At 38.1% G+C, this 27,790-nt stretch overlaps 1 protein-coding gene across 11 annotated transcripts in view; it reads left to right on the top strand.

Annotated features, from left to right (window-relative positions):
- CEP170 (centrosomal protein 170) overlaps positions 1 to 27,790 on the top strand; it is a 125,676-nt gene that overhangs the window by 53,238 nt on the left and 44,648 nt on the right. For 6 of the 11 annotated variants that reach the window (XM_047754900.1, XM_047754899.1, XM_047754901.1 and 3 more), the window contains exons 4-9: positions 1,221 to 1,299; positions 8,000 to 8,058; positions 8,157 to 8,319; positions 9,864 to 9,998; positions 16,458 to 16,934; positions 22,306 to 22,949. In XM_047754900.1, the coding sequence (XP_047610856.1) occupies positions 1,221 to 1,299; positions 8,000 to 8,058; positions 8,157 to 8,319; positions 9,864 to 9,998; positions 16,458 to 16,934; positions 22,306 to 22,949 (1,557 nt within the window). The remainder of the gene's footprint in view (positions 1 to 1,220; positions 1,300 to 7,999; positions 8,059 to 8,156; positions 8,320 to 9,863; positions 9,999 to 16,457; positions 16,935 to 22,305; positions 22,950 to 27,790) is intronic. The other 5 variants (XM_047754906.1, XM_047754904.1, XM_047754905.1 and 2 more) reach the window with 2 other exon arrangements.

Genomic DNA, 27,790 nt, shown 5'->3' with positions numbered 1-27,790 from the left:
TTGTATTTCTCTGATACTTGTGAAACATTTTCCTGCCTGTTTTTTCTTCATCTTTGCCTTTATGAATGTTAAATGAAAAATTCTTAAATCTCAGTTTGTGCTCTTTGATAGCTTAGAAAAAAGACAAAAGATGGTGTTTCCAGATGTCTTTTGTATCCTCTTGGAAAGATGATGCAATATTTTGGATAATGCAGCAAGAAACCTGAAGATTGATGAAATAGTGATGATTTATTCCATGATTGCATCACCCTTCTAGCTCTGTGCTAGCAGCTAGTAGCCAGTAGTGTGGCTCTTGAGCACTTGAAATGTGACTAGTCTGAAAAACAGTCCCCACCCTTCCAAAAAGAGTGTAAAATATCTTTTTAATTTTTATATTGGTTATTTGTTAAAGTAGCACTATTTTGAATGTATGGGTTGAATTAGAATTATAGTATTATAATTAATTTCACCTCCTTGAATTTACCCTTTTAATGTGCCTGCTAAGAAATTTAAAGGCAAACGTGTAGCTTCTCTTAGTGACTTGCATGTGTTTCTGTTGGATAGTGATGTTCTAGGTAATTCCATTCCTCTGTTACTATTTTGGTCATTTTCAGCATAGTTAGAAATAATTGATAAGATGAAATAATCACAGGATGATGATGAAACAAAATGTTTCAAGATAACAGGAAAAAATAAGGTATCTATAATGTATGTTGTCTTAAATTCATAGAAGGATCCAAAGGCCTCAGATAGCAATAAAATAAAATGGAATGAATTTTATTCAACTTGAAAATTTTTCTTTTTGTATTTTGGAAGACTTCTAAGAATAAAAATAATGAAATCTCAATCCTCACAAATAATTGTAGTTGTCCAGAAAAGCTCAAGTTGAGTCCAGTGGACCCTGATACTATATCGAGAGCTCTTTTACCCTTTACAATTTCTAGCTTTGCACAAGAGCTTTTCTTGGCATAATGTTTAGGTGCCTAAATTTGTCTTGGCAGCATAGTGGGCTTGGAGCAACTGCAGCCTGGCTCTTTGTGTGTTACTTGTAATAGTAATACAGGGATTGGTATGAAATCCTTGATTAGCGTATACGATGCGGAATGTATTTTATGATGATACGCAAGTTGTATTAGCCACCATATGACATATATTTTATATCAGGTTTGAATATTTGCTTGTCTAAAATATAATGATTTTATACTTCGTATGTAACTTAACATCTTTTTTTTCTCTTGTAGACTTTTGTGAATGATGTAAGGATTCCCGAACAGACTTACATCACCTTGAAACTTGAAGATAAGCTGAGATTTGGATATGATATCCTTAGATATTGTGCATTTATTTAAATTTATTTAAAAATCTTTACTCCAGTGTAAAATGACGTTTCTTGAGACAAAAGAATTCATAATATAAGCATGCTGGCAGGTTTGATCCACTGGATCAAATCTGGTGGATCCACCTGTGGTCATGGCAGGATCCTTACCCTCCTGCCCTGGGCTAGGGATTGAACCCGCAATGCCACAGAGATAAGCCAGATCATTACCCCACTGTGCCACAGCGGGAACTCCTGCTTATGATTTTTGAGCACCATGTGTAAAAGAATATTGGGCTGTTACAGTGGCAGAGATTATGTAGGATGAATTATTTATTTATTTATTTTTTTTTTTTGGTCTTTTTAGGGCCGTACCCGCGGCATATGGAGGTTCCCAGGCTACGGGTCGAATAGGAGCTGTAGCTGCCGGCCTGCACCACGGCTCACGGCAACACCGGCTCCTTAAGCAGATGGAACCTGTGTCCTCATGGATGCTGGTCAGGTTTGTTTCCACTGAGCCACAACGGGAACCCTGAGGGTGAAATTTTATATGTTACATTTATTTGTTCTGATACCAGACTGAAGTCATTATTGTGCTTTATTCATGTTAAAATTTAGCTTAATAGTTAGCTATTCTGCAAACTGTTATACCTTATAGTTGAAAGCTACTCTATTTAATTAAAATGCCACAGCAATAGAAAGAACATTTCACTGTGAATTGAGACTGGGACTAAGAAACAGAATTTGTCTGCCAAAAGTATTTTTTCAAATGACTTAAAGTTTAATTTTCAAGAGAAATTAAGTGGAAAAGCAGGTAGTGAAATATCCAAGTTAAAGAAACGACTATAAACTCAGGACGTAGAATAAAATGCTGTAGTGACCAGGATAAACTCCAGAAGGAGCTAATATGTGTCCAGGTGGCCAGAAATGTAGCGGATAAGCAAGCATGAGTTCATTCCCTTTACTATTATTCATTAAATGTCTCCTGTACGCCAGGCATAGCCCCTGATGAATAGGGGTACAGGGGTGAAGGAAACAGTCCAGTCCCTGCCCTCCGTGAGCTTACACTTTAATGGGGTTGGAGGGAGCTGAGGGCACTCACACAAAAGGTAACAGAGGGTGTTTAAGTCTGCGGTGGAAAAGTGTGAATGGAGTACGGAGAGAGCGAGTGGCGGGGAGTGGGGAAGTTATAATTTTTAAAAGGTTATTCACAGAGACCTCACTGAGAAGCCACCATTGGAGCCAGATAAGGATAGATCTGGAGAAACTGCTCTTCAGGCAGATAGAAGAGTTAAGTGCAAAAGACTTCAACCAGGAGCCCGTTTGGCCTGTTTGAGGACCGGCCTTAAAAGTCAGTGTGACTGGAGGCAGAAGGTGTCAGCCCTGAGAGGCCGCTCTAAGATTTTTGGCTTTTAGTGAAACAGGGAGCTCTGAGAGGGGTTGATCAGAGAAGTGACCTGATAAAGACTTAGATGTTTAAAAGGGTCCTCTGGTTACTCTTGTTCAGGGACTAAGGGGGGAGGTGGGCAGGGGTGACGAGAGAGGCCCGTTAGGAGGCTGTACAGGAGCTGTAGTAGCTCCCGGTGAGCCATAATGGAAGTTTGGATCATTGGGGGATAGAAGCAGAGGCAGCGAGATATGCTGTACCTATTTTGGAGTTGGAGCCACTAACATTCTTGATTAGATTGGATGTGGACTAAGAGAAAGAGAAGAGTCAAGGATAAATCTGAGACTTTGCAGCGGATTTAAACAGTTAGAAAAGTGGTATCACCATTAACTGACAGCAAATCCTGTGAGTAGAACAGATTTTTGTGGAGAAAATGGGAAGCATCTTCTCAAAAAACTAAGCTTTTAGTTTAATCGAATTTTTCAGCTGTTACTGTTGTCTATTTGATTTCTTCTATCTTTATTAATGTCTTCTAGGTGAAAGCCGAAAGCATTCATTTGACACTTTTGCTCTAAAATTCCCCTAAGTAGGAGTTCCCCATTGTGGCTCAGTGGAAGCAAATCTGTTATCCATGAGGATGGATGCAGGTTCCATCCCTGGCCTTTCTCAGTGGGTTAAGGATCTCATGTTTCCCCGAGCTGTGGTGTAGGTCACAGATGTGGCTCGGATCTGGCATTGTTGTGGCTGGGGCGTAGGCCAGTGGCTGCAGCTCTGATTCAACCCCTAGCCTGGGAACCTCCGTATGCTGTGGGTGCAACCCTAAAAAGACCAAAAAAAAAAAAAAATTCCCCCAAATACGGGTATACCTCAGAGTATGTAGTTTCAGTTCCAGACCACTGCAGTATTGCAAAAAGCCAGTCACGCAACATTTTTGGTTTCCCAGTGCATATGAAAGTTAGGTTTAAATGATATTGTAGTCTATTAAGTATGCAGTAGTATTATGTGTGTATATATATATATATCTTAATTTAAAAATACTTTATTACTAGAAAATGTTAGCTGTCATCTTTGCATTCAGTGAGTCATAATCTTTTTGCTGGTGGAGGGTCTTGTGCTGATTGCGTGTTGATGGTTGTATCATTGTATCTTTAATTTTTTTTTTTCTTTTTATGGCCACACCTGCTAGGGGTAGAATTGGAGCTGCAGTTGCAGGCGTATGCCACAGCCATGGCAATGCCTACTCTGATCTGTATCCGTGACACCTACGTAGCACCTTTCAGCAGTGCTAGATACTTAACCTGCTGAGCCACATCGAGAACTCCTTTATCTTTCATTTTAAGCTGTATCTTCAAGTAACATTATCCCACTTCACATATAGTGTAAGAATGTTATAGTGGGATACTCTCATTTCTTCTGTCCTGATCTTTATGCAACAGTGTCACACATTTTAATTTTGTGTGTGTTCCAAACCCCATACCACATTGTTATCACTGAAATATCAGTTATCTTTTAAAGAGATTCAAGTAATTAGAAAATTGTCTTTGATTTTTATGGCCACTGTGCTCTTATATCTTAAACAGTATAGTTACTATTTCTTGTGCTGTCTTCATCCTTTTTTATCAATCCACATTTTCATCTCATGTCATTTTCTTTTTATATAGAGAACTTCCTTTAATATTTCTTATAGGATGGCTCTACTGGTGATGAATTCCTTCAGCTTTCATGAGTCTGGAAAAACATTTTGCCTTAGTTATCAGAAGTTGCTACTGCCCAGCATGGAATTCTAGATAACATTGCTTTTCTTCCAGGTGTTGCTTCACTGTATTCTTGCTTGCATTGGTTCTCTTTTTCCCTAGTTTTGAGTAGTTTGTTTATGATATGCCTTTGTGTAGTTTTCTTCACGTTTCTTGTGCTTGGGATTTGTTGAGCTTCTTGTATCTGTGGGTTTATACTTTAAATCAAATTTAGAAAAACTCCAGCCATTATTTATTCAAACTTCTTTCTGTCCTCCTCACTTTTCCTTCAGGGACTTCAACTAAATATTTATTACGGTACTTGACATTGTCTTTTAAGTTACTGAGGCTCTGTTTATTATTTTTTTAATTGTTCTCTCTGCTTTCAGTTTGTTGCATTGTCTTTCAGTTTACTAATCGTTTCTTTGGTAGTGTCTCACCTGCAGTCAACCCATCCAGTATAGTTTTCTCCTCTAGAAATTCAATTTGGAATTTGTTTTTGAAACCTCCCAAGTCTTCACTTTTTAAACCTATGGAATACATTTACAATAATTGTGTTAACGTGTTTGTTGACGTCTGTAGTTCTGTGTCAGTTTTAATTGATTTTTGCATGCGTTGTGATTTTTGACTGGATGGCAGACATGATGGATTTTACCTTGTTGAGTAATCCATGGGTATTTTTGGATTCCTCTAAGTATTTTTGAGCTTCGTTCTGGGACACATGTTGCTGGGAAACAGTTTTACCATCCTGGGTCTTGCCTTTGTTAGGCTCTCAAGGTTATTCTGGTGTTAATTTATTCCCCACTGCTGAGGCAAGATGAGTCTGTATACTCTGCTCTAGGAGTTAGCAAACTCATTGGCAAACCTGGCTCTCAGCCTGTATTCATAAATAAAGTTTTATTGGAAGCCAACTATGCCCATTCATTTGCATGTTTCTGTGGCTGCTTTCACACTACAGCAGCAGAGTTGAGTAGTTGGAACAAAGATCATATAGTCCCCCAAACCTAAAATATTCCCATCTGGCCCTTTACAGAAAAAATTCGCCAACCTCCGTTGGATCCAGTGGCTCATGATTCATGAGTTTTTCCGGCATGGCTGTTGTGAGTAGACACAATTCCTAGCCCTTTGTTAGCCCCGGGCACTGTTACCTCTAATGCTTTCAGGTGGTTCTTATCTCCGCCATAGGTAGTAGTTTTCTCAAGTGAAGGTACTGGTCAGTACCCAGCTGAATACTTGAGCAAGTCCGTCTCTGCAGTTCTGTCTCTGTGCAGCTCTCCTCTCTTCCGTGCTCAGTCCATGAACTCTAGTCACTTTGGTCTCCCCAGACTCTCAACCCTGTTTCCTCCACAGCTCAGGGAATCTGTCAGTTTCTTTCTGGATTACCCCTCCCTTGTGATTTGGAAACTCCTTCTCTCTCTCTCTCTCTCTCTCTCTCTCTCTCTCTCTCTCTCTCTCTCTCTCTCTCTCTCTCTCTCTCAGGACTGCGCCCTCTGCATATGGAAGTTCCCAGGCTAGGGGTTGAATTGGAGCTGCAGCCACTGGCCTACACCAGAGCCACACAATGCCGGATCTCTAACTCACTGAGCGAGGCCAGGGATGGAACGCACATCCTCATGGATACTGGTCAGGTTCGTTTACCCCTGAGGCACAACGGAAACTCCCTGGAAGCTTTCTTAAAGTAGTAGTTGGGGCAGTGATTGGACTCACCTTGATTTGTTCCTCTTTACTCAAGAAGCGCTGTCTTTTGTTGACTGATGTTGATTGTCTTGCAAACCATTGTTTCATGTATTTTGTCCATTTTCAGTTGTTTCTTACTTAAAAATGCCAAAATAACCCAAATATTGGCTTTTTTGCTTTTTTCAAGTAAGCAAGATATAAGTAAGCATGTGACTTTTAGATATAATTGACATGACAATGGGTAATATTACTGTGTTTTTGTAACTTATTTACATCATAAGTAATTGTACCTTAGATGGTCATTTTTCTGAATTAAACAAGTTAAAAACAGTTGTCTGGGTCTATACCACTAGGAACGTAGTAAAATTTGAGGTTAAAAACTGGGGTCAGGGCAGTCTCAAAATCCCGTAGTCTTACCACAGTTCTCAGGTAAATTCCTGACCTCATCAAGAGGATTCTGGAGTGTTTTGGTCCCACGCACAGTAGGTTTTTTGTAAGGTAAAGTGCCTGAACCTGAGTTAGGCCCTCTTAAAACTTTTTCCCTGATCTTGAGGATGTCTGAATCTAAAAGAGATATCCCAGACTAGCTTTGGGGAAAAGCCATCAATAGAGAAAGCCCAGGAGAAACTTGAAGCATCACAGCACCCTTACAGTAGGCTGAGCTCATTTGTTTTCCACTGAAAAAATAGACGTGGCTTTCAGTATTTTTAAGATGCTGTGTTTTCCATTGAAAATATAAGAATGCTTTGAATTGTCTCCAACTGGTAATGAGTTTCTTGGGATAAAACAAAGTTACTCAGTTTTTACTTTTCATTAAATATACTTAGTCATGAAATATATATATCTTCATCTATACCAGCAAATGTGTATCAGCATATGTACATAACAAAAAAGGAAAATGTTAATATTTCACAATTCTGGGTTCCTCCCCTCTAGTCCTCCAGAATAGAACAGAAAGGTGGGTTAATGGAATTGAATAGGATATTCCCAAAGCACTTTAGAGTTCTAAAAAATTCTGTGTTTTTATTATTTTAGTGAGTAGAAACATGCTCATTAACAAGTTTGCTGCTTGTTATTCATGGGAAGTCTGTCCCCCCACCCCAAACCCCAAGTGGTCGTGGTAATTATAGCTTTCTACCCTTGAAGTCATGGGCGCTCTGAATTGGTAAAGAAGACTAGAATTTAGTATGTGGTTTTAAAAGTCCTTTCATTATGGGCTTAAGTAATGGTGGGAAATGTGACCTCTGCTGTTTGGTGAAAGGTCTTTTTAATATACAGAGACATTGTTCTTTCTGGCATAATAATGAAAGCATTCATTATAGCTAGCACTTGGTTCTAATCTGTATAGAATCAGTTGTTTGATAATGTAATATGACCCTGATTGCAATTTATGGGGGAAAGGAGTGGTTGTGGTCACTGTAAAAGCCCTAATTATAGCATTTCTTTTGCACTCTGAAGATGAACTTCATTTTATCAGTGTTTGTGAAGTATGAGTAATCAAATTCCTTCAGGATTTACTGGTGGGTAATCACTGATGACATACTTCTTTTTGCATTTTTGTGATTAGCCCTCAATATAGTTTGACGCAGGTGCTTTTTATTCTTTGTAGTCATATTATTGTTAGTGAGAAATGAAATGTCTTTTGTGCTCCAATTAATCACCAGTTATTTGCTTCTTGAAGGCCATGATTATCCAAGTTTAGATTACTTGCTAGATTTTAGGAATTTATTTAGTATTTTAAAATGAAAAATTTTATATCTGTGAACTTGTTTTAATATATAACTCTTAATGGGAATATATAATTCTGTAATTACCTGTCGAAAATAGGCCAATTTCTGTATTATCTTTGATCATTTTAAGGTTGATTATCAAAATTTTGACATTATATTCTTCCTTAGCCCTGTTTACATACAAATCTTTTCACTGTAGTTCGAGGAGAAATGAGGGTCCCTGAAGAAGCTCTAAAGGTAAAAACGTTTTTACTTATTTCATTTGTAAACATGTCGTTTACTAGGGTTGATTTCACTAATGGATATTTTCATTTCCATTTTAAAATGTTTTGTAGCATGAGAAGTTTACCATTCAGCTTCAGTTGTCCCAAAAATCTTCAGAATCAGAGTCATCAAAATCTGCATGTGCCAAAAGCATAGATTCAAAGGTAGCAGATAGTGCCACAGAAGTACAGCACAAAACTACAGAAGCACTAAAGTCGGAGGAAAAAGCCATGGGTAAGTTAACCTCTTTGACAACATCATGTCAGAGTTCCCGCATGGCGCAGCAGGATGGGCAGCGTCTCTGCAGTAGCACCAGGGCTCAGGTTCCATCCCTGGCCCAGCACAGGGGGTTAGGGATCCACGTTGCCTCAGCTGCGGTGTAGGTTGCAACTGTGGCTTGTATCTCATCCCTGGCTTGGGAACTCCATATGCCCGTGGGGTGGCCCAAAAAGGGAAACAAAAGAAAAAGAAAAGAAAATATCATATTTATACTTGATTATGTATGTCCTTATAAAAATAATGAGAATAGTGACAGTTTCAGAGTGGGTTTTAATGCAGCCAGTGCTTCATTAGAAAGCATTGTAAGGAGTTCCCTTTGTGGCTTGATGGGTTAAGAACCCGACATAGTGTCCAAGGATGCAGGTTCCATCCCTGGCCTTATTCCCTGGGTTAAGGATCCAGCATTGATGCAAGCTGTGGCATAGGATGCAGATGCAGCTCGGATGCAGTGTGGCCGTAGTGTAGGCCTGCAGATGCGGCTCCAATTAGACCTGGGAACTTCCATATTCCACAGGTGTGGCTGTAAAAAGAAAAAAAGAAAGCATTATAAAACATATGGCAGTTGTTTGTAGGTGTGTTTATTAATATGTTGAAATATTTGAGAGAAGTAAATACAATTTGCCTTATAGTATTTGTATTATTTCATGTTTGTGTGCTTTTCCTCTGGATTACAACTGAAATGAATGAAAAAGAAATGTCCAATAATGGCTATATCATCATAATTTTTGTCACATTTATTGTGTTCCAGGAAACGTAAAAAGTTTTACATAAATAATCTCATTCATACAAAAGCAGTTTTTAAAACTGCTAGACATAGCAAATTGTTTCACATTTAAATCTATTAACAAGTAGTTTGAATTTAGTTACTCTGCACTAGCCTTAGGAGTTAAAAAAAAAAAAAACTTACAAATAGTCACTTATACCAAAATTACTTTCTTTTTGTCTTTTATGTTTAGACTTAATGAGCCATTTCTATATACCGTAAAACTGATTATACCTTAACAGAAAGCTAATGAGCCATAACAGTTTAACTTTACCTAAATATTAGCCAGTGCAGAATTTCAGTTATTTCATCATGTTCACTATTGAATGAGATCCTAACACAAACACTAAGTTATTCGGCTTAGAGTACTTCTCAGCTGTCTAGACTGCAGTTGACCTTTGAACCACACTGGTTTAAACTGTGCGGATCCCCTTAAATGTGAATTTTTTCCAGCAGTAAATATTGCAATGCTGCACAAGCCAAGGTTAGTTGAATCTGCGAATGCAGAACTGCAGATATGGAGGAGCCATGGATTTGGAAGGCTGACGATAAGTTAAACTCAAATTTTTAACCGCAGGAATGGTTGAGGCCTCTAACCCCCACGCTGTTCAGGGGCCAGCTGTGCTACGGTTTTCCTTGAATACATCAACCAGGCAATTCTAGCATTCTGCAAAAGTATATATATATATTTTTCTGTCTCATATGCTTTAGACAGATTTTTCCCACCTCTTTCCAGATACTTCTGCCATGCCCCGTGGTACTCCATTATATGGGCAGCCATCCTGGTGGGGAGATGATGAGGTAGATGAAAAAAGGGCTTTCAAGTCCAATGGCAAACCTGAAGAAAAAAGTCATGAAACTGGAACATCAGGTAAAAAAAAAAAAAATCTGAGTATGACATTAAATATGTATTTTAGGAGGAACTTATTAAAGCCAAAGTCTGTCCACCCTTAAAAAAAATATCTCCTATCTTTAACATGATAAAGATGAGTGTTTTAGTGACATGGTCATTTTAACTTTATTTATTATGAATGATTATCACATAAGGTATTAATTCTTTTATCTCTGTAAATCACCTTTATTTACAATTATTAAAACTTGATGTATAGTTTAATAATAAAATTGGGTATTTTAAATATTTAAAAATAATTATTAAAATGTTTTCAATTAGACCAAAAGAGTAGACACAAACTAATTGTGTGTTTTCCTTAGATTGACAAACATCTAATTATGTTTTTAAATGAAAAATTTTTATTCGCTTCAAATGCTAAAAAATGTATGAAATTAAAACTTCTTTAAAATCTCAGTGTGCTCAATTTGATGGAATACAGTGGCAACAAGATGAGCTGTTGAGCAGCCACAGTGAAGAACTGGTTCTGAGTCATATTCTCAGGTCAGTGGGCAAGGAACATACCCTTTTGTTGCCAGAGGAGTGTAGTAATGAATTAAACGAAAGTCCAGAAAATCAAGATTTCCAGGAAATAAACGAAGGTATCGGTTGTTTGTCACATAAGGACTTGACAAAGACAGCAGCACTGAAGGATGGAGCATCCGTTTTCTGTGATAATGCAGAGAAGGATCCATAACGGGAGAAATTAAGTCCAGGCACCGGGAGGCAGTGTGCAGAGCCAGCCGTGACCCCGAGTCGAGGAGAGATTCCGTCAGAACTCTTCTCAACTTTCTGCCTTTGACATATTTACAAGATAAATAAAATATTTTTTCTTAGCTGCAGAATAAGAGCACTTGTTTTTAAATGTGCCCTAATTTTTACCAGGATACAAGTCTAAGAAAGCTGGCCTTATTGAGTTGATCCTAAAGTGTCCCAAATGAAGTTGTCAGCTTTGCACAGAAATTCCCATCTCAGTTTCCTTGTTTCTGTGGCCAACATGGTTTATTCTTTATGTCCAAGCTCAGAAACTGAGTATTATTTAGCATTTCTTTAACATGCAGATAGCAGAAATGCTACCTGAGACTAAAGAGGAAAGAAATCCCCTGGCTTAAATAACTGAATCTTGTCAGGGTCGGTTAATGCAGCATCTCAGCCGTGTCATCAGCTAGCTCTTTTCTCTCCAGCTCCCAGCCCTTCTAGCCACAGTGGCTGCATACAGAGGGAGTTGTGCCTCGTACTCGGAGGCTGCTGGTCAATAGCAGGTGGGGTACATGCCGCTTTGATCACATCCAGAAGGAAATCGCAAAGGTTGCTTTTAGAAGACCCCCTGGAAGCCGTCCCCAAAGTTTTCAACACATCTGTCATCTCGTTGGTGTCTCATAAGGTCAGGAGTAGGTCACCTGCTTATTTCTGAACCAGTCCCTGGCAAGGGTTATGAGATTATCCTTAAGCCAGTCGTATCCATCCTGAAGCCGAATGTGGCGTCAGTTTTCCCCTGCGGTCCATAAGCTGTGTCAGGGGAAGAATAGAACGCGGGAGTGTTGGGGTTCTTTTAGGAGGGAGGAACAGGATGTGAATTTTGGAAGGCAATCCGGAATGGCTACTTTATTTGAAATCTCCGCGAGTCTCCCTTCCTTTCACCTCATCTGATACATCACCTACTTCTGTTGCCCTTTCTCCCCTTTGAATCATAATGGGACTCTTTCCAATTTCAACTCTTCTGCATTTCATTTTGTGTAATAAATCTAAGCTATCCCTTATTTCCTTTTCTCAAGAAACTGCAGTAGCTTCCTTTTGCTTGCAGAATGGATTTTATGTCAGAGTTCTCTCTAATTTTGTCCCACTTTTTCCTTAGCCCTATGTCCCATTACCAATGTTTAGCGTTATCTCTGAGCACATCCCCCATAAATTAGACTCATTCTTGCCTGCTCTTCTCCCCCAGACATGTATTTATATTAATAAGATGATATAGGATTCTAAAAGATGTGTGGGCGTATTTGTATTGCTAGCATGTAACAGTGTTTTGTTCAGTATTTTGTGTGTATGCCTTTTCGTCTAAGCTGTAAGTTCCGTACTTCAAGGCTCACATGTTATATTACCACTGTGCTCTATAGCCACCTGGGCTGGGGGGGCGTGGAGGGAGAGAAGGGGAGAGAGAGAGAAAGGGGGGAGAGAGTGAAAGAGAAATGTGTTAATTTGGTGGTTAACTTAAAATACACAACTTAGCTATTACCAAGTCTGAAAACTAATTGTGATGGTGAGGTTTCTAGCCATTAAAGGTCTATCCTTCCACCCTCACACACAAAACAACTTTTGAAATCTAAACTACACCCTTCTAGAACACAGTGAAGTGTAAATATAATTTTTGTACTGGAGACAGAACCATGGTTTACTGACAATAGCTAACACTTCAGTGGTGCTTACTTTATCCACTCTTCTTAGTACCCTGCATATGTTTAATCATTTAATCCTCACAGCAATACCTACTGTTACCCATTTTATGAATAAGGAAACAGAGGCACAGTGACGTAAATTTATTTACCAAGGTCATCCAGCTAGCAAATAGTGTAGCTGGGATTCGAACCCAGGAGCCTGACTCCACACAATCTGTACTCTTAACCACAGTAAAAATTTCAGCAATCATCACACACACACACAATCATGCCAAGATATACTGGAGTTCCTGTTGTGGCTCAGCAGGTTAAGAACCTGACTAGGATCCATGAGGATGCAGGTTCAATCCCTGGCCTCGCTCAGTGGGTTAAGGATCCCACATTGCCATGAGCTGTGATATAGGTCAAAGATGCTGCTTGAATCCCATGTTGCTGTGACTGTGGTGTAGACTGGCATCTGCAGCTGTGATTCGACCCCTAGTCTGGGAACTTCCATATGCCATGGGTATGTCCCTAAAAAGACAAAAAAAATAGAAATTAAAAAAAGAATGTGCTTTGTAGAGTACAAAAATTTAAACAAACACTCCAAAAATAAATTGCCATGAAAAATTGATCCTTCATACCTCTGCATGATAAAATGAATTTCAGACTAAAGCATCCAGTAATAATTTCAGCTGTGGGCATGAAACTAAATTCTTAAATCATTATCAGCTTGTATGACCTGTCTTTTTGAGCATCTTTTCTGCCAGATGACAAAAGCTTTCTGATAATCTTGGGATTATTTTTGAGTTAGAAGGAATTAAGTGGTTTATATGTTTTGTTAAGTGGCTTAAAGCGCTCTGTCAGATTCAGTTGATTAAAAGCCTTGATGAGAGTCTCACTTGCTTTTTTTTTTTTCTTCCCCCCGCTTTTTAGGGCCTCACCTGCAGCATATGGAGGTTCCCAGGCTAGGTTGAATGGGAGCTACAGCTGCCGGCCTACACCACAGCCACAGCAACGCCAGATCCAAGTCGTGTCTGCGACCTACCCCACAGCTCACGGCAATGCCAGATCCTTAATCCATTGAGCAAGGCCAGGGATCGAACCCACAACCTCATGGTTCCTAGTCAGATTCGTTAACCACTGTGCCGCGACGGGAACTCCAACTTGCTTTCTTATATTAGTATGAGGATGTTATTGTTCCAGATTGATCACTTATAGTTTTCTAAAATACAGGGTGAGAGAAACAGTTTACTGATCTGAAATAATTTATGAGGCCAGCAGATACCACAGAATCAAATTTGAAAATGCATACTAAATATTGTTTCATTTGATCGTTTTGAAATTCAGGGTTTTTAATGTTTAGTTTATTTATGCTCTAAGCATACTTTTTTGGTGAAAGCAAAAAGTGATTTGCTTCTTAGTTACCAATTTTTAGAATGTAAAAAAACTTGGTGCTTATTTTGAAAGGTGAATATTCCAGGAAGGGTAATAGAGTATCTGCTATCTAGCAAGTTTCTGTGTCCCTTTCTGTGGGCCCATGCATATCCAGAATCTGCTACAGAATTACTTACAGCCCCCAAAACCCTGGAAGCAAATATTGGAGCAATCACGTTCTCCTGACATTGTGTGAACATTTTGCGTCCTATGAAGGAGAATTTGTCCTCATTTTAGTTCCGGTTTGCCCTTCTACCTGCTCACTTGGTTTAAACACTTTTTTTAGGTTCTGAAGGCCTTTATGTATTGCATACATTTTGAAAAGGTGTGTACAAATGTAAAGAGTAGATTTTTGACTCTTACATTGATTTGTAATCTAATTATGCTAAATTTGGAAACTTTTGAGCTGGAATTCCTTTTTGATGAAAGGAGTGTCCCAGTCCTTGTAATCTGAAGTATTGGAATGTGATAGATTGGATGGGTGACTTAAGTAGAATGTGCCTTCGTGATTGTAGTCTCTGTCATCTCAAAATAGCTTAATTTAATTTAATGCGGAAGGGTGAAGGGAACACTTTTTTCTGGATTATGTGTATTATAAGTTTCCCCAGAAGATCACACAATCATGAAATACCTTAAGAACTTAAGGATATTGCCCTTCTGATTTAGGTAAATGTAATTAATTCTAGCATAATCAGTTACTAGACACTTTTTAAAATATCTAGCAGTTGAGATTCATCATAAAATATTAGTATAAATAAAATATTTTAGTGTACAGTTTATTTTTAGTGTATAGTTCACTGTAGTATAAACGAGATGGGCTTTGAAGAGAAGTGAATGTTAATGAATTTCGGAATATATTTTGTCAGTGTTCTGAGAAAAGAAAGCTGTTATTTTTCTTTATTCATTTAGAAGACCCCTAATAATTTTTGTACTCGGCCTACAGTGGGCCACACTTGATCTGATTTTATCATCTTCAGAGAAACGACTTCCTCTATGTAATAAATTTTCCAGATGACGGAACAAAAGTTTATCCATTTCCTGCATTTCTTTTGAAGGAATTACCCATCTCAGTGCCTTCTTATGCAAAGAAGACAACCTAATGAAACATTTTGTTTTATGGCTCAGAAGCATTGTTAGGAATATCGGTGATGGAACTCTGACACGTGACAGGGACATCCTTGGGAGGCTTGACGAGCATCAGACTGTTTGCCGCATATACTGAATGGTTCTGAACTCCTGGGTTTTGGAGCCATGCGTCTGTGCTTGGTTGTTTTTCATACCCTCCAGATTTGCCTCCTGTCATCTGAGTAGTCAGTAAAGGTTCTCAATGAGGGACTGAAGAATCCCATCAATATTCAATGTTTGAAAAGATGTTTTGAAAGAACAAATACTTCAGTTAATTAGAAAGTGATTGGAAACAACCTCATCTGCCTGTGTTGCCTTTCCTTCCTAGTAAATTATCTGCAAATGATTTTTCTATCTATTTTTAAAGGAATGCTTTATTGAACTTTAGAGACATTTTGGAGAGGAACTTTTTATTTGAACTCACTCTCTACCGTCTTAATAAGAGACATGGTTCTTTTGCTTCCTGAAAAACAGGGCAGTTTAATCTTTAATTTTGTTTGTTTGTTTGTTTGTTTGCATTTGCGCTATCTGATAACAGACTAAAAAAAAACCATTTCAGTTAGCATTTTCATTTCTCTGCCTTTACATTATTTTATGGATAAAGGCATTTATTTTTATGCCTTTATATTTATCTCAGAGGCAACAGAGGAATAGTGACAGTGTTCCAGAGTGGCTTGCCTCTGCCAACTCTTCTTCTTGATCTGAGATCTGTAATTCAGCATTCGCCTGGGATTTTTGACACTTAGACACATTCTCCTGTGTAGAGATGTTCATGAATTTCCTTTTGGAATTAACTGGCTAGCAACTGAATTTTCTCCTTTCACTTTATTTGTTTCCCATGGCTGCGTGGTTTGCCGTGCTGCCAGCAGACCACATGTTTTAGCTTTACTCATTTTTTTATTCTATATAAACTGTATCTGTCTTCTTGGATTACAATTAGTAATACAGTAGTAATGATATGTTTGTCGCTCTAATGTCTGATGGTGACAAATGGTAAGTGGAATCATTATGTCTAGAACATGGCTTATATATTGACATCATGTTTATTTTCTCATTTGAGGACCTGTTCTCCTTTGGAACTTCACTTGTGCTTGTAGATATTTCATATATTTCATCCTCCTTACCTGATGAGGAAGTTCATATTTTTTTTTAATCTCTCTAGAAATGTACTTTGAGTATGCATCTCTATCTCCATTTGAGTTCAGTTCTTTTTACTTTGATAATTTCTGGATCCAAGTTGGAAAAAAATATGTACCTCAGCAGGCATGGTCCATCTCTTAACTGCTTCACTGTCTTTTGACATTGCTGCTGCTTATCTTGCATCTCCTATTTGTAACTGAATGCCATGTTTATAATCAAAATTATTTCTCCTCTGTGACATTTGCCATTCTTTCTCATCCAGACTTCCTTCTGATTCTCATGGAATAACACAAGTGGCCATTGCTGTATGCCCTCAAGTGCTAGAAGCTCCCAAATATTTTGAATTTTCTCTTATTTTTCTTATTAGGGTGCAGCATAGATGCCAAGCAAGTTGAGGAACAAGCTGCAGCTGCAAATGAAGAAGTACTTTTTCCTTTCTGTAGGGAACCAAGTTATTTTGAAATCCCTACAAAAGAATTTCAGCAACCATCACAAATAACAGAAAGCACTATTCATGAAATCCCAACAAAAGACACACCCAGCTCCCATACAACAGGTGCAGGGCATGCTTCCTTTACCATTGAGTTTGATGACAGTACCCCAGGGAAAGTAACTATTAGAGACCATGTGACAAAATTTGCTTCTGATCAGCGCCACAAGTCAAAGAAGTCTTCTCCTGGAACTCAAGACCTGCCGGGGATTCAAACTGGAATGATGGCACCAGAAAACAAAGTAGCAGACTGGCTAGCCCAGAACAACCCTCCTCAGATGGTGTGGGAAAGAACAGAAGAGGATTCCAAAAGTATTAAAAGTGACGTTCCGGTTTACTTGAAAAGGTTGAAAGGTAAAGTGAAATGATCATTTCAAAACTTGCTATTTTATGAAAAAGTTCATCTTCCCAGTAACCAAACTACTATTAGGTAAATAATTATATGGTAGGAAATTTGTGCTTTTTCAAAAGTTTATATTTGATTTTAGAGCAAAGCTGTATGGCCCACATCCAACTTCCTCAATCAGAACAGTCTGCTGCTTTCACTTCCTTGCCAAAACCAGATTGGTTTTATAACTTTATAATTATGTCATTAAAGATGTTTATTTTTCCTGTGGAAATAAAAGAGTCATTCGGTTCACCAGTGGAATTCCCTAGAAGACAGTTCTCATCATTTTCTCGACTTAAGGAAAAGATACACTCAATTCTCTTCCCCATTGTTTGCTTCTCGTAAGATGTCAGGATATAAATTTTGAAAGTTTTAAGCCATTGGATAATGGTTCACACTTCTGCTTTGGCAATACCATCACATTGTTAGCAGAGCGTTGCAAACTATTCTCAGGTTACTCTTAAAACAGATTTTTTTTTTGCTTATAGATACTGGGAATTAATCGAATTAGGAATTTTTTCACTAGTAAGACTTTTATGAAAACTGCAGTTGAGTGTTTATTGTTGAAATAGTTATTGGATATGTTGTATTAGTATAACCCTTGGCCAGAGTACAACATCTTTATACCTGTACCTCAAAGTATCAGCTGATCAACTTTTTCCATTCATTTTGCCAATTAATTTAGAATTTATTGAGGACAGACTTATGCTATCTTAATTTTATTTAACAAGCTGTCTATAAGGGAAATTATTTCACGTTAATCTAACTATTCTGTTACTATACAAAAAGTTCAAGAGCTTTAAATAAATTCTCTTTGAGGTCAGAGATTATATATCACTTACCTTTTATCTTTAAAGCTTTACCTAGGACTTGAGTATGTGATAGGTACTCAGTAATTGGAATAAACTATGAATGACTTCACTATCATTGACAAGACTGACCCCATTTTAACCTGGACTTTATGCCCTGGGATTCTGATAAACTAATGAAGAAATACCTATTTCTGATTTGTTAGAAATAAGCAGTGAGTGAGATGGTATAGTTACCTAATTCTTTGTCAGGGCCTATTTCTGTATTTAATTATAATCATAAGCAATTAATTACCTGGCATATGAACTTTTGACATGGGATCAGTTTTTTTTTTTCCTCCTACTTGATAATAATAAATTATAATTGAGGCCTGTATGTGTACATAGATATTAAAGCTCACAAATAAAAGCTGCGCATTTGTAAATTGACAATTTTTATGAATTGGATGAATAATACCGATAGCCTAGTATCATATAAAATGTAGCATGATCTTTGAAAATTTAGAAATAACATCGTCTTTTTGAAACCACTCTTAATAAATGTCAAAAATGAACGTAAAAGATCCTTTTAAAAGCAACCGTTAAAAGTACCTTGATTAGGGAGTCCCTTGGTGGCCTAGTGGGTTAAGAATCTGGTATTGTCACTGCCATGGCATGGCTTTGATCCCTGGCCCAGGACTTGCGTGCTGCAAGTGAGGCCAAAAAATGATTTTTTTAAAAAAACACCTTTCTTAAATGCTGTAATTTTAGTCTTAATAACTATTTTGTTTTAGCTGTTATTTTGATTCCAAATGGAGGCATTAATGCTCACAGTGTAGCTGTACATTCGTGATTAGATATTTTAAACCTTTACCAGAAATCATATGAATTACTGTTATCCCTCAGAGCAGATTTATAGGTACATTCTAGTATGTTGCCGTTGCCGTTGCTTTGACCCCTTCTTAGGGATTTCCCTTCCGGCCATTGTACAAACCATCCAAGAAGTTGTCTTTGCGAATATAATTTATTTTTGATCCAAGATCGAGCCACTTTATTTCTTCAGACATATTTATAAAAGACTTTCCCCCAGAGTCAGAGATGCCATCATTAAAGATTTTCCACAAGTTGGGGTATCCAAAATATATATCTGGACTCAAAATATGTGTAAATATAGCAAATCATAACAATTTCACAATAATTAGACTTTTAGCAACTGCTTAGATCAGTCGAAAACTTGTAAGTAGGCAAAGCAAAGCAAAACAGCTTTGCTCCTGCGGGAGTGAGGTGCACACACTTTGGCAACAGGAGATACTGTTCATAAAGCCCAGACGCTTCAGACATTTAGGAGAGTTGTGCTGCTTTTGACCAAGTATAGCTTCTAAATGGGTGTAGCTAACCTACCCTAAAAAATACTGAAAGGACTTCAACATTTTTATGTCCGATTAATGATAGACAAAGTAGAAAGCAGCTTGGTGAGAACAGTTGCTAGTGATTTTTTGTTGTTGGTTGAGTAAAAACAGAAATCACAGTTTAGCTCAGATATCTTGTGTAACGCTGAAAAATGCAAAAAAGTATTTTTCAAGGCAGAAAATGGCTGATTTCTTTTTTGTTTGTTTGTTTGTCTTTTTAGCATATGGAGGTTCCCAGGCTAGGGGTTGAATCAGAGCTGTAGCCGCTGGACCACACCACAGCCACAGGCACACAGGATCCGAGCTGCAGCTGAGACCTACACCACAGCTCACGGCAGCACGGGATCCTTAACTCACTGAGCGAGGCCAGGGATTGAACCCATGTCTTCGTGGATACTAGTTGGGTTTGTTAACCCCTGAGCCACGATGGGAACTCCAGAAAATGGCTAATTTCTAAAGAGGATTTTTAACCTGTAACTTGAAGAAATGATACTGAAAGGACCTGACACCAGACAAGTGCCAAATTTTATTTTCATTTATAGCTTATAAATTACATTCATTAAAAATGAATATTTTTAAAGCTATTCATTTATAGCTTTATATTCATTTTTAGATTCACTTAGAGCTTTCTGGTTCAAGAATGAAATTCCACAATTTAGTTGGTACAAGAACAAAATTCTGTAAAGATGATGTTTTCATATTGTCAGTGTGTGTGTGAGATATAGGTTAGTTGGTCTTAGTACGTAGGATGTATGGGAGTTCGTTATAATGCTTACAAACTGGATTGCTCTTCAGGATATCCAGTCCAACATGAAATAGATTATACAATGTCATGTTTTTAATGACTTCTGTGTTTGAACTAATGGTTTTGTTTGGTTCTGGGTCCCATCTGCTATTCCTGATTCCTAGCTTAATTACCAAGGCAGACATTCCATTAATTAAACGCAGCTTTTTCCTTTTCAGATTGCTTTTCACTAGCTGCTAATTTGAAGAAAGGTTTTTTTTCAGATTTGTTGTCTATCTGATGTTTATAATGTTAGTGGCTGTCACTCTGCAGAAAGTGCTCCTGAAACCCCTTCATTTCAGTCTTACTCACCCCCTTTGCCTCCCTGGCTTGTTACTTTCCCAAAACACTTTTCTATGTGCTCCACTCCCTTCTGAGTCTTCTCACTCCTTTTATGTACCACGTTTTTTGTTTTGTTTTTACTTATTTTATGATTTTTATGTTTTCCATTATAGTTGATACCTGGGAGTTGGAGGGTAATAGATGGCTACAGTTTTGTGGCCGGTCCTCTTGCGTTAAGTGATTAGCACCAATAGGTAACCTGTACATTCATTAGAAACAAGCCCATGAGTATTAAAACTAAACTTTCTCTTGGACATTTGTCCTTTGCCCTCCCCAGGCCCTACGTCTTTAAGTTCTGATCATCATTTTGTTTGATACTGTGTTATTCAGCGGGTGTTCAGATGAAAGTTTGTAATCCAGATTTGGTGTTGCTGCGAGGTGTGGATGGGTTGCAGATGCAGCTAGGATCCAGTGTTCTGTAGGCTGTGGTGTAGGCCTGCAGCTTTGATTTGACCCCTGGCCTGGGAACTTCCATATGCTGCAGCTGTGGCCGTAAAAAGACAAAAAAAAAAAAATATATATATATATATATATTTTTTTTTTTCTGGTATATATATATATATATATATATATATATATATATACCAGAAAAATTTAAAGCTCAGATTTAGTCCCTGAAGAATTGGAATACATGGTTGACTAGATTCATGTATAGCTTTCTTCTAAAAAGCTATCATTTAAAACATGCATAGAATAACATGACTTTCCATTAAATTCATGCTATAATAATATAACTATCATTTGATTTTTTTTTTCTAATGGACTTATTTAGGTAGAATCCTAAATCAATGAAAAATAATTTTCATAAAGTTTCACATTTAATCTCTAATAAAACTATGAAGGATAACAACAACAACAAAAAAAAACCTGTGTTAGGAAGCTGATGCTCTCAAAATTCAATACAGTATTCTAACTTGATTCTACATGCTTAATGGAGAAGACATATTTTTATGTGATCATATTTAGCACCATGCCATTTGTCTGGTAGATTTATATAGGATTTCATAGACTACACATTTCCATGCTGGGCCTTTTAGCATGCCTTATTAAATAACTTATTGAAGCCACCAGAGTTTAAATGAACACACATGCAGTTTCAAAAATTCTCATAGCTAGAAAGACGTTTGTGGGAGTTCCCATCGTGGCTTAGTGGAAACAAATCCGACTAGCATCCATGAGGACATAGGTTCAATCCCTGGCCTCGCTCAGTGGGTTAACTATCTGGTGATCTGTGGCGTAGGTCACAGATGCAGCTTGGATCCCGCACGTTGCTGTGGCTGTGGTGTAGGCCGGTGACTACAGCTCCATTTTGACCCCTAGCATGGGAGCCTCCATATGCTGCAGGTGTGGCCCTAAAAAGATAAAAAAATAAAATAAAATAAAATACTAGTTAGAAAAATGCAAAAAAAAAAGGCATTTGTAAAGAGTTGCACAAGAATTGGTGGAAACCAAAAATTTGCATCTTTTTATTATGACAAAAATGTGATGACTCTTAGCTTGCAGTGCTGTTCATTCAGTACTGCAAGCTAAGATTCATCACATTTTTATGTCATTTGTATTCTTTTTTCCGGTATGATGATAAGCATTTCAGTGGGCTCACTCTTTTCTGTCTTTTCCTCTCTAATGCTAAGGATAAATTTCTGGATTGCTTAAATAAGGTAAAAGGTTTGAAGGCAGGATTAATGTTTAAAGTTATAAATACAGACTATCACAGATGATATAGCATTGCTTATCTGTTAAAGGTATTTCCAAACCATTATAAAGTTAAAATTTGGAGAAAGAAAAGTAATCCTTTTCAATTGCTTATAAAGGACTCATTGTTGTTGACAAAATTTGAATATAAGCATTGCAATTGAGGGAAGTTTGCAGAGCCTGTTACTGAAAAGAACATATGACTTCGGATTGAAAAGGGGGAGGGGCCAGAACAAACAGCACTTTTGTATATGCTTCTAATTTTCTCCACGGGATTTTTTTTTTTTCCTTCTCTATTATGCGGTTTCTTTTTTGTGTGCAGGAAATAAACATGATGATGGCACACAAAGCGACTCGGAAAATGCTGGAGCTCACAGGCGCTGCAGCAAACGTGCACCTCTGGAGGAACACTTAAGGCGCCACCATTCAGACCAGAAGAAGCTCCAGAAGGCTCAGGCTCCTGAAAAGCATCACGACCAAGCTGTTGTAAGTCAGACTGCTTTTATGATTGCATTCCTTGATGAAGACAATCCCCGAAAAAGAAGGTCGTATTCTTTTACTCAGAGTACAGGAATCTTGTGTCAGGAAACTACTTATTCAGCACCACATACAAAACTTGAAAAAACGAAATCTCCAACAGCAGATGCCAAAGTGGTTTCTTTGTCTTTACAGACTAGCTCTGCGCACCACAGAGGGGGGCATGGTGTTCCACATGGGAAATTGTTTAAACAGAAATCAGAGGAGCCATCGGTGTCCATTCCCTTCCTACCAACTGCATTATTAAGAAGTTCAGGGAGTCTTGGGCACAGACCAAGCCAGGAGATGGATAAAATGTTAAAAAATCAAGCTACTTCTGCTGCTTCTGAAAAGGATAATGATGATGACCAAAGTGACAAGGGCACTTACACCATTGAGTTAGAGAATCCCAACAGTGAGGAGGTGGAAGCAAGGAAAATGATTGACAAGGTAAAGCACTGACATTTGGGTATGATGTTAGTTTTCTCGTGGTATATTCGACTATTGGAAGTTATTGGGGAGATAGAATAAAACGTTCTCATGTAGTCAATACTGTCGAACCTTTAGGAGTTTATTAGGAAACTGCAAGACTAACAGTAAGACCAAAATCCTTTTTGATTTTATTCTGCTTATATTCTGAATTTGCCTGCGTTTCATATATAAAGTCCTATACATATAAGGTGTTTGGATCTTTTAAATTTGTCTGAATTTTAAGATAGACTTTTAAAATGCTATACTTTGGCCATTCTCACTTTGCATTTATTTAAAAACTAAGCATCACACAAAACCAGATAGCTATGACAGTTAATATAAACATTAGCTGATACAAGCTAAACAAAGCTTTTCTGTCTACTAATTTCATTTTGGAAGCAGATAAAAATATGAATGTTTTAATCAGTTTTGTTCTTTGTCCTTAGTTTCACTGCTGTCTGTGGTGATAGAAAAGAAGTATATGAAAACAAAATCAGTGTGTATATGATACTCTGAGTTTAGCCAAGCGTATATCTAGTCATGATGACTATTTACATTTCAGATTTTTTTTTTACATTATTAATGTGTGTAATCATTGTTGTATGGTTTAGAAGTAGTTTTTCCTCTCAATTTTTTTTCCCCATAATGGAAGGTTGACTTTAGAATCAGCTGTATATTTTATCCCCTGGAAACAGAAACATAAATTTGGCTAAACATGAATCTCTTGTTAAAGTTCTTGTTAATTACTCAGCATGTGAGTAGCACCAGCATCACTAGGGAACTTGTTAGAAATACAGAATATATCAGAATCTGCTTTAAAAACAAGGTTTATATGCACGTTAACATTTGAGCTACAGCTAGTTTAGATGATGAGTATGCAGAATGGCCTTTTAGAGACTAGACAAGATAACCCTTTGGGATGCAGGGCAATTGTTAATACTTATGTTAGCTTTTAATTTCACCGTTTTAATTTTTATTTAGGAGTATGTTCTACAGTCTGTGTAATCTATTGGTATATGTATATAATTTATAAACATTCATTTATTGAGGAACATATGCTCAAAATTTTTTACCGTTGGAGGGTACAGCTCCGAACTTTTGGAGACCCATTAGTTTAGGAAATAGATGTTATGATAGTTGTTAATACGAGAGATAAATCAATTAAACAGATAAAGTTATTTTTCTGATATATTAGAGGAAATCTAAGGACACAGTATTGGAAATAGAAAATGACTCTGGGTGATGTTGAATTATTTTCATCATTGGGAATCAGTAAAGACATTTCTTTCAGATTATTTTAAGGTTTATAATTTTTCCTGTGGTTATTGAGAACACGTATATTGCTATTTAAAATACTGTCAAATAGAAAATAAAAGGATACTTTTTGAACAAAAAAAAGAGACTGCTAAGAAGTTTTAAAATTCAGATTAATATTAATTTTATCCTATTAGACCTTTGTTTGGTTTATGGGTATTTCATTCATAGTTACTGATGTTTCTCTATTAAAACATTATATTATAGTGAGAGATTATATTGTACTTAAGAGCATGAACACTTGGAGGCAGACAGTGGAATTAAGTACAGACCCTGCATGTGCTAGAGATGTGCCCTTGAGTCAACTAACCTCTTGAAGCCTGTGTTTATCAGTAAAATGGAGGCAATCTCACCAGGTTGCAAAAAGGATTTAATAAAACATATAAAAGGCTTCTTACAACAGATTTCTTATAACAAGAGATCTATAAATGTTAGCTATGTTACTACCCTTATTAAGAGTTTCCACATATGGATCTCTACTCTAGGTATTAATAAATCCTGAAAAGTTCTCAGCATTGAAAGGGTCAAATCTGAAGCTCAAGTGGAAATTAGAGTGCAGGAGAATAGCCTGGCCAGAACAGCCAGAAATCCAAGAAAGAAGTCATTGTTACGGATGAGACCCCTTAGTAAACTCCCAGGTAGAGGGAGGGACCACAAACCCTGCTGTACACTTGCTACCTGTAATTGTCATAAGCATCTTTTTTTCATTTTCAAAAAGAATCTCAGTTTCAATGATAAATTATATGGTCACACTATGGACAGGGAAAAACCAAGTTTTTAGAGCAGGATTCATTTAAGGGAGTAATGTCAGACTGTGACTGAGTAAATAATTCAGAGTCGTTCTTAGTTTGTATAAATGAGAAAACAAAGCTAAGAGCATAACTCTCAGGAAAAAACAAGAGTCACTCCATTGCCCTGTGAATCCCAAAGAAAAAGAGCTGAGAATCTATGAGCTGTGGTTAAAGCTAGAGGTCAGGCCCTGGGGAGACAAATGCCTAAAGAACAGGAAGTAACCTGTGGGCATGAAGAAAACCAAGACCAAGAATAGCCAGAATCTAGGCCTCAGAAGGACCTGGGAGGGAGGAGCAGATGCCGGCATCACTCCAAATTGCTGTCATCCGTGTTCTCCCTTTTGAAGTTTAGGGTGTGTGGGATGGATGTGGGGGCCATCAGCTGTTGTCCCTCTCAATTTAAATGTTGTTTGGTCCCTGAAAACCAAAGTGTGGCCTCTTTCCTTTTCTACTCCCTCATTTGAGAGCTGGTTCGTTTTGTCCATTTACTCTTTTAGCAACCTTTATTCAACATCGACTGGGTGCCAGGCTTTGTGTTGGGAAAGAAAGATTAAAAAGACAAGAGTTCTCCTCAAGAACTGAATATGAAGAGGAATGGAACTACACAAGTAAAGCATGAATTAAAAGTAGTACGATGAGGAGTTCCCCTTGTGGCTCAGCAGGTTAAGAACCCGACTTGTATCCATGAGGATGTGGGTTTGATCCCTGGCCTCGCTCATTGGGTTAAGGATCTGGCATTGCTAACAAGCTCCAGTGTAGGTTGCAGATGTGGCTCGAATCCCCTGTTGCTGTGGCTCTGGTGTAGATTGGCAGCTGCAGCTCCAATTTGACTCCAAACATGGGAACTTCCATATGCTGCAGATGCAGCCCTAAAAAAGTACGATGAATGCTTTGATAAACAAACTTTTCAAGTAAGGATACTAATGGTTTCCAAAAGGTTATGTTTTCCTCAGAGAGTCTTTAGCCATCCAATCTAAGACACCTCCCTAGTCACTATCAGATCAGCTTATTTTAATCATAAGCTTTATCACTGTTTGATAGTTTCTTATTTACTTGCCTCCCACTTCCCTATAACAAACACGTGCTCAGGCACAGGTGCAAGACTATAAACTCCATGACTGCAGGAACCTAGTGCCTGGTGTAGAATGTACTCAATAGATATTGAATTTAATTGCCAACTAAGCGTATGTTGAAACCTGTGGACTTGATCCCATAACGAGCGTGGTCGAAGGTTTTCCAGACATACGGAGCAACGTGTTCAAAAGCACAAGAAAGTGGAGGACTTGTGCGGAAGACCACAGTTACTTTTAGAGAACTGAGGTTGAAGTCGATAGTGAAGGCCCCTGTGTATCATCCTAAAAACTTCAGATTTTTTAATACTGAAAAGGCGGCGGTGGACCATTGCAACCTTTTAAGTACAGCAGGTATGATCAAGTCACTGTCGTAAGTGTGAAGAAGGGATGGAAAATTGGAAAGGCTGGAAGCAGAGAAGGCAGTTAAAAGAGCTGCTGGCATGTCCAATAGGCAGTCGAATATGCATGTCCTCCGTGTCTTAGGGAAGAGGTCTGGGCTAAGATACCGATTTCGGAGTTAGAGTAGCTGAATGCACAATAATGTTTGAGATCGCTTGGAAAGAATGCCTAGAGTAAGAAGAGGCCAAGTAGGAAATTCTTAGCAACGCTAACATGGGTGGATAAAGGAATAAGAGTGAATAAAGGAGGATCAAACAGGAATAAGAGCAAACCAAATGAAAAGAGCATCTTGGAGTCAGAAAGACTGAAAAAGAAGTGATTGAGCAGCAGCGTCACGTGCTACACCGATGTTCGCTATGAGAAGCCCTGGAAGGCCTGTTCGGGTTTTCCCCTAAATACCTTGTCTTCCTGGGTGTAGAGAAGAAAAGTAGAACATATATTTGCATCTTAACTCGGAGACGTTGTACACTTTTAAGATGGGCTTTCTTTAAAGAGACGATGAAGTAAAATGCCATCATCTTCTGTGATGGTCGTAGTTAAAAGGGCCTGAGATATCCCCTGACCCAGCCCCCAGGTTATGGGATCACAGCACTGGGGTTTGTATGCTCGTGTGGTGGGTTTGTCCCTAGATAACCTTATTTTATGCTGTGTCCCCAAATTTACCTTTTATGCTATTAACACAAATGTCTGTTATTTATAAAGACCTCTTAAGTTTTACGTCTAAGCTTGCATGGAGATGCGCTCTAATAAGAAAGTGCTGTTAACTGCCTGGACTGAAGGTAATTGTCTTCCGTAGCCATGCTAATTGCCCCTGGACCTCCCTGCTTTGACTTCCCTGTGACACCTAGAAAACCCATTGTAGAGCCACTTTCTTTTCCCCACTCCTTCATCCAAAGCACTGCCCAGGGAAGAGGAGGATGTTGTCAGGGCGGCTCTAGCCTCCCTTTTTTGTTGTTGTTGCTTTTTAGGGCTATACCCGAGGCATATGGAAGTTCCAGGCTAGGGGTCGAATGTCAGCCTACACCACAGAGGCAGCAGTGCCATGTCCAAGCCGTGTCTGCGACCTACAGCTCACAGCAACGCCGGATCCTTAACCCACTGAGTGAGGCCAGGGATCAAACCTCTGTCCTCATGGACCCTAGTAGGGTTCTAAGCCCCAAGGGGAACTCCTGGCTCTAGCCTTTCAAGCTCAGTGAGAAAGACTTGTAGTGAAAACAGAAAGCGAAAGATTAAATGAAAGAGA

Source organism: Phacochoerus africanus, chromosome 12 (assembly GCF_016906955.1).
Source record: "Phacochoerus africanus isolate WHEZ1 chromosome 12, ROS_Pafr_v1, whole genome shotgun sequence".
In the NCBI taxonomy this organism is placed as follows: Eukaryota; Metazoa; Chordata; class Mammalia; order Artiodactyla; family Suidae; genus Phacochoerus; species Phacochoerus africanus.
The sequence above is the reverse complement of the archived record's forward strand: the minus strand, read 5'-3'. Positions and strand labels throughout refer to the sequence as shown.